At 34.4% G+C, this 10,736-nt stretch overlaps 1 protein-coding gene across 1 annotated transcript; it reads left to right on the top strand.

Annotated features, from left to right (window-relative positions):
• The first annotated feature begins 725 nt into the window (after window positions 1–725).
• LOC103321843 (non-functional NADPH-dependent codeinone reductase 2-like) lies at window positions 726–2,481 on the top strand. Its single transcript, XM_089047196.1, has 4 exons — window positions 726–1,216; window positions 1,345–1,582; window positions 1,694–1,873; window positions 2,038–2,481. The coding sequence occupies exons 1-4, from the start codon at window positions 882–884 to the stop codon at window positions 2,260–2,262; spliced, it is 978 nt and encodes a 325-aa protein (XP_088903322.1). The 5' UTR covers window positions 726–881; the 3' UTR covers window positions 2,263–2,481.
• The last annotated feature ends 8,255 nt before the right edge of the window (window positions 2,482–10,736 follow it).

Below are 10,736 nucleotides of genomic sequence, written 5' to 3'. Positions count from 1 at the left end.
GATTATTCTGAGTTTGCAATCTTAGTTAGGATGCCTATGCTAGAGTTTATTCGATCCTGCGTGATCGTTAGTGGAGGCGCACCAGATTGTCTTAATTTTGTTGTTCGATCGCTCCGTTATTATAATCGCCCTTTGTGGCTAGTTTGTTTTGGCCCATTGTGGCTAATAGCTTTTTTGGCTGAATTATGAATGCAATCCTAGAATTTCTCCCAAAAAAAAAAAAAAAAATACAGCCTAAATTTGGTCTCTACACCCGGCATTAAAAAAAAATTAATGCTAGTGATAAAATGTCATCAACTTGGATTTTTTTTACTAGATTTTCAGACTGTAAAGAAAATTCAGCAAAATGTCATGAAATTTAATACACCCTAAATTTGGTCTCTACACCCTGTAGTCATCGACTTTGATTATTTTTTTCCACTAAATTTGATCTCTACACCCTATAGTCATCAACTTTGACTTTTTTCACTAAATTTTCATACTGAAGACAATTTGGCAAAAAAATTTGGATGCAAAGTAGAGACAAGTCTAAAATGTTCAAGTGATCGTTTGTCTTTGTAGCTATTATAATCGACTGTTTTGACTTTTATTAATGATATTTCTATTGTTTTAAAAAAAACGTTTATGTGAATTTAACAACTTTCAAGAAAAACATGGCTTTTTATCATTTCTTAATAAGGGAGTTTGAGAGTTGAATAATGAATAACGGTAGCAGCCTCGTAGGGGAAAGTGCAATTGAACATTCTCTTGTCTAATTAGAACCCAAAAATTGACTGAAATCTAGCAGTTTAAAAGCACCTTCACTTGATGAAAAATTAAAGACCAGACTTGAATACTCTGATAAAAAACTTCAGATAATTTCCAAAGAGAAGGAACTAAAGATGGCAAATCCTGCTTCTTCATCCCAAATCCCAGAGGTGGTGCTTGGCTCCTCCACTGGCCCCAAGAGCATGCCTGTGCTTGCCTTTGGCACAGCAGCTAATAACTTACAGCCTATTCAGTTGAAAACAGCAGTTATTGAGGCCATCAAGCTTGGTTACAGGCACTTTGATACAGCTGCCGTTTATGGCTCAGAGCAGCCTCTGGGTGAAGCTATCAAAGAAGCACTTAAGCTTGGCCTTGTTGCTTCCAGAGACCAACTCTTCATCACTTCAAAGCTTTGGAGCAATGATGCTCACCCTCATCTTGTCATTCCTGCTCTCAAGAAATCACTTGAGTGAGTCTCAAAATCTCACAAACTCACAATCAATTTGGTTTTTCTTTTTTTCTTTTCTTTTCTTTTCTTTCAAGCAATTGGAATTTTTGGGTGAGTGGTTTTGTTTGATCATATAATTTTGTGCGCAGGAATCTTCAATTGGAGTACCTTGACCTGTATCTCATCCACTGGCCCATCAGTGCCAAGCCAGGAAAATTTGTGTTCCCACTAGTTGACGTTATGCCAATGGACTTCAAGGGTGTGTGGGCAGCCATGGAAGAATCTCAGAGACTTGGCCTCACCAAATCAATTGGAGTCAGCAATTTCACTTGCAAAAAGATTGAAACTTTACTCTCTCATGCTACCATTCCTCCCTCGGTCAATCAAGTAAGTCCATTTTCTTTCTATATATACATATATACATGGTTTGGTTTTTTTCCTTTAAAATTTATAAAAATGAACAACCTTTCATTAATTTTGGAGTCTGTGTAAATATAGGTGGAGATGAGCCCATTCTGGCAACAGAAGAAGCTAAGAGACTTCTGCAAGGCCAATGGTATAGTTGTGACTGCCTTCTCTCCTTTGGGTGCCAAGGGAACCAGCTGGGGATCCAATCATGTTATGGAAAGCAAAGTGCTTCAGGATATAGCAGAGGCTCGAGGAAAAACAGTTGCTCAGGTTCTGTCACATTTGTATTGTTTATTTTCTTGAGAATCTTTCTGTCAAATTAATTGCTATATATTATATTCCAGTCAAAATTAGGAGCAAAACCCATTAATTATTTTCAAGTATAAGTAACAAACAATTTGTGACTCAGTGTGTTGGTACTTCAACTTGGGCAGGTTTGTATTAGATGGGTGTGCCAGGCAGGGGCAACTCTTGCTGTTAAGAGCTACAACAAGGAGAGGTTGAAGCAGAATCTGCAGGTGTTTGACTGGGAGTTATCAGAAGATGACCTTCACAAGATCAACCAAATCCCACAGCACAAAATGGTTACCAGGGGAGAACTGGTTTCGGCTGACGGACCATACAAATCCCTTGAAGAATTATGGGATGGAGAGATTTAGGCCCCAAATGAAAACCAACCCTTGTTATGTAACATGTTTGCGTGCATGTGCATCCAAATAAAGCCGCCAGGGCCCATCTCAGGATATTTTCTCTCTTATGTTTCCATCACTATCCGAACTTTTCTTTTTCTTTTTCTTTTATTGTGTTTTATGATCTATTTTCACATACCCCATCATTAGTTTCCTTGGTTTGAATAAAATTATAATACTTGGTAGGAAGGGCGGCCCTCCACTATATATTTTTTTGGTCGTCATAATTATTGAGAAACCAAATAAAAAAGAAAGAGATTTGATGATCATTTTTACCTTCTGGATAATTCAGATTAAGTGGTTTAACAATATCCTACACTAGCCCACCATGCCTGATTTCTTCTTGAAAAAGAACATGGAATTTCGATCATCTTTTGACTAAGACAGAACAACGAAAAATATAGAAAAAATCTGGTTAGTCCACAAGTTGAACTCTGTTTAGAGACTTTACCTATTGGGCTTCCACAGTCCAATCCATCCATCGTATCGGAAACCCATTGGGCCTACATCTTCCATCATTTTGTAGGTATACGTTAACATCGAAATTTTATAATGAGGACGTCATATATGAATTGCCTTTCATTATGCTCCTACTTTGTATTTTGGTTTGAGTGAGGGCCAAAGCCCAACCCTGGCATGACCAATTCCTTCTTGTATTGTTTTCTTTTTTCTTTTCTAAAATAATTTTACTCTACTTTGAACATGTTTAACCAAAGAAAGCAAATCAAAATCGAATCCTATGAATTTAGGTCCCATTATGTTGAATCAATGTTTAATTAATATCTTGAATTATCGATCTGGCCCAAACCCACAGTAGAAGTTGTGGTCCATTTTGCTGTGATCGTACTGTATCATGAATTCTTAAGATTTCCTACTCAACCAATCTTTACCATTACTACGCAAGTGCAAGTGAGTTTTTCCCACCTTCAAATTACTCCTTTTGCCTCATGCCTAATTTTGTTAAATTTATGGGACCACTCTCTTTTTATTTAGTAGTTCTGAACAAAGTTTATTTTATGTCATTGAGTCATAATATATTCAATTTAAAGAATTTTTATGTTTAATGGTTCTTGAACTTTGACTCGATTCGCATTTTGATTTCTCAATTTCTAAAATTGTTCCCATGGTCTTTCAACTTCAATTTCGTCGAGCCAAAGTTCAGGCACCATTGGATCTAAAAACCTCAATTCCAAACAAACAAACAAATTTAACCAAAAAAGGTTAGGCTAGGTTAAGAACCTTATAATAATGCCCTACATGAAAGTATAGCAATACCATATAGGATCTCTTACATTTGATTTGAGCTCGTTGCATTGCTGGAGAAGGAAAATATAACATGCATATCTATCTGTGTAAAGAGGAGGGAAAGGGGACACAATATGTAACTATAGTACTAATCACACAACTTCTAAAAAAAGCACCGCCTCTATAAAGCACGACAAACTTGTAAGCAAGCATTGAGCAGTAAGCTGTAATAAGCACTTTTTAGCACCCACCATGCATAGATGGAAAAGATATATGGTCCATTAGATAGACCATATAGGGGCCTCAGTACAAAAAGCAGCTTCTGTCGTAGTTGTGTATAATCTGGTAACTGGTGATGACATTCATTTCTATGTCCATCAAAAGCAAAAAGCAGCTTCTGTGATTCTGTTGCACGCCTGTCCTCTCTGAGAAGCCATGAGTCTGCACCACTTAACCACTATTATCATTTCATAATTACTAAAGTAAAAGTTAATTAATTGCAATTCAAAAACAATTTAAGAAAAGTCAACCATTGCAGCAGCAACGGGCATGCAGCCGCAATATTAATGAGAGCAATGTAGGGCATGATGAGTGCTCTAGAAACTCTACCATGGCTATGTAATGTGTAGAGGCAGCAACCAAAAGGTGTGTATAAAAATTTGGCTTCTTTTCCAACTATTGGTACATATCAAGTGTCAAGATTCTGGGCAGACACGTGGCACATGATTGGTGGTTTATAAGTTTTGACATGTGATTCTTTCCTTTTGGTTTATAAATTGAGTGGTTTTTTTGTCTTTTTTTTAAAAAAAAATTGGCTTTTTCCAAAAGTGAAATTTTTTTTATGTCTAAAACTTAAAAAACCTTAACTTTTATTATATGGTCTTATAGTAGGCAGACAAATTAAAGGGAACTTGTTGAACAAGTATATGAAGTTGGCTTATTTTTCATAGGATCTTATTTAAAGTCGTGATGATACACCGTAAGTTAAAAGTGATGAGTATAAATATTTCTTTTAAATTAGGTATTAGGTATCTCTCTGATGATTTGTTGTTTAAGTAATGTACTAATCTAATTCTATCAAATAATCTCATCATAAATTTCAGCAAAAACTAAATATCATTGGCTTGATATTTGGATCATCCTCCTCCTTACTTCGATATATATATATATATATATATCAGTGCATGCAGATAATAAAATGCCATGAATATTTGAAGGTCATATAACATAACAGTGGAAGGAGACATGTGTCCGATGGATGTGTGGAAACGATGAGCCATGGGAATTTATCAGGTGAAAAATACCAGAGCAAGTAGGAGTTTCTTTAGGGCTTAGGGATTCTTTCTTCTTCTGCTTCGATTTGTGTGTATGTGTGTGTGAGAATAAAATGTAAATATGAATTTGATGAGAGAAGAAGTGCGGAGGGATTAAATTAGGGGACAAATTGATCAGATTAGGGGACAGATGGATCAGGGATAGTCTGTCAACAACTGTAAGTTTTCAGTATCGCATTTACATGTTCATAGAAAGGTGTAATTGCAAGTTATCATCCCTTATCCCAAAGACTAAAGCCACTGGTTGGTGACACCTACCGACTGGCCCAGCCGGTGTAGCAGTAGGGGTAAATACAGCCACCAGTGTTTAACTAACTCAAAATTATATCCTAAATATATCTTTTAATTTGAACAAACTTCTGTGGTATATTGAATTGACACATTTTTATACTAAGCCACGAATTATTTTCATTGAACAGTGTTAGAGTCACGGTTGTTAAAAATAAGTGAGGTTTATAGGGGACCAAATTAATAAATAATAAATTGGCATATCAGTTGGTGAGAAAATACCATGTGTTTGGCATTATTCACAATGCTAAATGTAGGCGTTGGTAAATGTAGGGGTTGGTGATTCTATTGGTGTATGTAGACCTCAATTCTCTAACACTGAATTGGAATAATGGTCACAAGTTTTACATTTTAAAATCCAAAATCTCGGGAGATATATATTAAATTTATATTTTTTTTAAATATCACACAAGTCATCATCAAATGATACAATTTGTTCTCTTTTTTATAGATGCTCTAATTTTATTCTTGCTTTCTTACAATTTCAACTTATAAATTTCTTTAAACAAGAAGCAAGGTTCATTTTCCTTCACATAGCCTGAAGACTTGTATCTTTACATCTTTAGGTCATCTCTATCCATAGGGCCCTCAAATAATGTAAAATCCATGTCACATCCAGGGATTGGCTCCGCAGTAGAACGATATCATCCGCGCCTCTATACCTCACAATTTTGTTTTAACTCACGAGCAACTTAGTGGGTCACCCATTTTGAGATTGCTCTATCTCCAACTTGCTTAATTTCGAGTTCCTATAATTGCTCCCAAAATGCCTCTAGATGAAGACGGACGTATACATATAAGGCACATTACCCTCTCCGTTGGTCATTGTGGGATGTTACAATCCATCTCTAGCCATGGACAATAAAAAATAAGGCCAAATTTTGAGGGCCCACTACATTTAGCCATTTTGCTGTTTTTCCGTGGCACATGTAGCTTAGCTCTAGACCATGTCAAAAAAATTTGAGGGCCCAACGCATGTGCTATCCAACACGAGGAAGATTCATGCGTGGGCATGCTCACGCGATCAGTTCATGCAACTAGAAATTAATGGACAAATTAAAGGAGCGTCGACGTCAGCTAGCAGTTACCTTTTTTTTTCTTTTAAAGTTTTACATGTTTTAAATTTTTTTTTGAAAATATATATATATATATAATTATTTTAGGAAAAAAAATTCCAGTGTTGTCTTTTAAAGAAAAAAATATATATGTCTATAAATACCATAAAATTTATTCAAAATTTTTTTGGTAGTCTTTAATTTTTAAGTTGTTGTAGTCTTTAATTTTTAAATAGTATTTTAATTAATTTAAACAATACATAGTAGTGGAATGTATGAGGGTTGTATCATAGTTTTTTTTTAAAAAAAATAATAAAATATAGAGGGCCCTAAAATATAGCCATGTGTGACTAGAGATGAAATTTTTTAGCCATACACTATTCTTTAAAAAATTAATATTTTAGAGATGACCTTAAGGGGTCGTTTGGCAAAGTAGACTGTCATGGACTGGACTAAATCTTTGGATTGTCTCGGATTAGCTTGGACTGGCCTAAGTTGGATAAAGCATTGATCTACGTTTGGTGCTGCGTCGGACTAAGAAGCTGGATTATAAAAATAGTGAAAACCTATGTTTGGTGCTGTATCGGACTAAAAAATAATTCTTATAATATTGAAATTTAATTGGGATTTTTTACCTAAAAGATAAATAAATGCTACAAAGAAACCCAATTCAAAGATTTATAACAATATCTAGCAAAAAGAAGAAGAAGATTTAAAACAATAATAAAAAGAAAACAAATAAAATTCTCTTTTTTTTTTATGAAGAGTAAAATTATGATATTTATTTTTTGGCTTCTCAAGATTAATCTTAGTTGGTTGAAACATTGTTAAAGGAGCTAAGCTCGCTCTATATAATTATAGGTTTTTCAGGGACCAAGTAAAACAATAATTAAAAAATTATATATATATATGTATAATTTTTGTATATTTGACTTTTCACTTCAAACTGAGAAATATAATTTGACAAGGTAAAAATTGCTTGGGATAAAGAAAGCATCACATCATGAATTATTAAACTTGTTTCAATATCAAAAAAATATCAAACATTTGCAAATTACTATAGTTTGATTTTCCAAATGCAATATCAATATAATTATTGTAATATTTAAATTTAATTAAAGATTTTTATCTAAAATAAATAAATGTTGCAAAAAAAAACAAAAAAACCCCCATTCAAAGATCTAAAACAATAATTAAAAGAAAACAAATAAAATTATGATAATTTTTTAAAGAGAGGCGTCAGACTCACGTGTTCTATTTACCGAGTGTGCTATTTAGTGAATCACTTTTCAGGCTCACTGTATTAGACAAGCAAGTGAGGCCTTTTTTTCACCATTGGACTATACAGTCTCATTTAAGTTAGTCTTATCTCTTATCAAATAAGAGTTTCGAGTACTATTTAACCTAATCTAGTCTAATAAGGCGAACTAAACATGACCTAATTTCCTTTGTTTTGATTTCCATAAGAGCACTTCCACTCAGGAGGGCTAAGTCTAAGGCAAGGGCAAGCAAGAGCTGCACTATTCACGTGAATAGTATCAGCCTTTGCATTTGTGGTTCCACCCATGAGGGCAAAGTCTAAGGCAAGTCAAGGGCAAGAAAAAAATATATATATGCAACAAAATATAAAATTGTTATGTATTTTATAGGGAAAATGAATAAAATTGTTATATATTTATAGGAAAAACATCCATAATTTTTTGGTATTTTTTTTTTAAAAAAAAATTGAATTTTTTATAATTTTTTATATATTTTTTTGCTCACTGATGTCAAGATAACATCATGACGTCAGCGCCCTCGGGCTGAAGCCCAGACAAAATCTGCCTTTGGGCTTGCCCGGGCTGCAAGTGGTGTGCTGGAGCTGCATTGGGCTTACCAGGGGGGCCTTTTGCCCAGTTTGATAGCAGCGCTGGAGCTGCTCTAAGAATACGAACTCAAATAGGAAAAACAACAGCTACATTTAGCACTCATGACTGAAAATGACCTTAATTTCCTTTGTTTTGATTTCCCCAAGGGATACAATAACGAACTCAAATAGGGAAAACAACAAATAACCCATTAGGTCTCTCTTCGTCACTTCATGTATGTGACTGCATGTCCTCTCATATTTATCTTCAAATCCTTCTGCTCTCTAAGCTTCCACGCGTGCCCACTCTCTCTCTCTCTCTCTCTCTCTCTCTCTCTCTCTCTCTCACTTTGCAGCGACATCTGACATCTGTAAAATGTTCCACCTTTTTGACATTCTGCAGACGTAGGGATCTCATAGGCTGAAGTGTTTCAAAAATATCGTGAAAATTTAAATGCATGTGAAGGATAAACGCATTTTCTGAATTTCCAAACTGCCACTCACTCACAATCCCCATTTTTCCTAATAGAACACAAAAGGAGGAGGAAGAAATGGACAAACAATTAGGTTAGGGTTTCAAGAAAAAGGAGTCTAACAACAAGCAGACAGAACAGACGTGTTGATACCGGTCTCTTCCAAAGATCTCCTCAATATCCAGTTTTATGGCTCCCTAAATACTACTACGAAAATTTCGACCAAAAAAAAAAAAATAGTACTACGAAAGCCATTTTGTATTTCAAGAGAGTTTATTTTCATGTCTTAATTTTATTTTTTTTAAATAGGAAATTTGAAAGCTGAATCACATTTTTATCGTTCATCGTCTGGGCCGTTTTACATCATGCTGTTTTAATTTTCATAATTAGTACTCACAGTTAATTGACAATTACAATGCATGACAAACCAAGATTAGTGTCAACATTCTGCTCTCGTGCAAGGGCTATTCGTCCTACACTCGTGTCATATTATGTTGTGGGTTTTTTTAGAGCATTTGCAATGGTGAGGATTATTTTAATTTTATTTCAATAAATTAAACTTTTGACTTACAATTGCATCTATTGTAATGAACTAAATTGCACAATTGCAAGTGAGATTTGAATACTTTAGTTCAATTTCATGCAATAAAATTGCGTTAATTCAAACCATAGCTATTGAATTGTACCATTACAAATAAAACTATAGTTTTTTTTTTTGGAACAAATAATATATGCCAAAATAAGATTGAAAAGTGGAATAATTGCTTTTTTCATGTGGTAGTTTACGTCTTGGGGCCAATTGACCAACCTTGTTCCTTTGTGCATCCATCACTGATGTTAAAACATTGGTAAGTGAATGAAGTGGCTCATCGTTTGGTTCAGAACACATTGTTTGGAATGGTTTATTCATTTAAAAAGGGTTATATTTGGGGTTGAGTAATGTTATTCTTATCACATTCACATACCACCTTATATGACAGATGAAGTTAGGGGTGACATTTTAAACCGAAAAATCGCAAAAATCAACCAATAATTTACTACAATGAAACCGCAATCGCGGTAAACCGAACCGCACTTGCAGTTGCGGTTGCGGTATTTGATTTTCAAAACTTACGGTTACCGCAAACCGCAAAGTATAGCCGCACGGATGATGATGTTGAATTTTACAAGAAAATGAAACATATGACAACTTGTAAGTAATTAGTTTATTTATGTTAATGTTATTTATGCTTCTTCTTATAATAAAATGTACTAAACTATATTGTTTTATTTGTAGATAACATTGGTGCTCAAACAATACAACGAGGTTCTTCAAATCCACTCACCACCAACATTTGAGTTTGTAACTTTAGTTTGTAACATTTGTACATTGCATTTTCCTTTTAGTTTGTAACCTTAATTAACTTTGAATTAGATTTTTCTTTTTGGTTGTAAGTTTAATTCATTTGCTTTGCATTTTCCTTTTGGTTTTTAACTTTAAAGGATTTGGAATTGGAATGCTTGAGAAGTTTAACTTTAATTGGAATGCTTGGAATTGTAACTTTAATTTTCTTAGGTTGTGAATGCTTGAGAAGTTGAGGAGATTGTGAATTTATATATGCTTGAGAAATTGAGATTGTGTATTTATTTATTTAGGTTGTGAATTTATATTTTTTGAATGCTTGAGAACTTGCGGTTTTAAACCGCTAATTGTAATCGACCGCGTTTTGCGGTTTCAAAATCACCAAACCGCAAATAGTCGGTCGGTTTGCGGTTTGAGTTAAAATTATTACCGAACCGCAACCACCCCTAGATGAAGTTGACAGCTATGTCAATTAAAAAGCGTCAACAAATCATAAAAGAAAAGAAAATGTTAAATTAATTTTAATTAATGTGGTTGTCCACCTCATCTTTCACATAAGATGATATGAGAATGTAGTATACAATTGTGGTAAGCGTAGAATTATTCTTTGGGGTTAGGCCATTTCTAACCTATGAGGTCAAACCCTAAATATCTCAAACTTTAGCCTAATTCCTCTTCCAATCCAAGAAGTAAGGGATTAAAATTTGGAAAAATTCAAATTTGGACCAAATACCAACCCAGTTATTGCCTGGACTAAAATTTTTTTTGGTGGAGCTCACTCGCAGCCCATGTGCACGGAGGACAAATGGGGCCCGTCGTTATTGGCCTTAAGAATATCTCTCGCCACATGTCAGCTACTAG

Source organism: Prunus mume, linkage group LG2, assembly GCF_029339155.1.
Source record: "Prunus mume cultivar Tortuosa linkage group LG2, ASM2933915v1, whole genome shotgun sequence".
NCBI classification, from domain to species: domain Eukaryota; kingdom Viridiplantae; phylum Streptophyta; class Magnoliopsida; order Rosales; family Rosaceae; genus Prunus; species Prunus mume.
The sequence above is the reverse complement of the archived record's forward strand: the minus strand, read 5'-3'. Positions and strand labels throughout refer to the sequence as shown.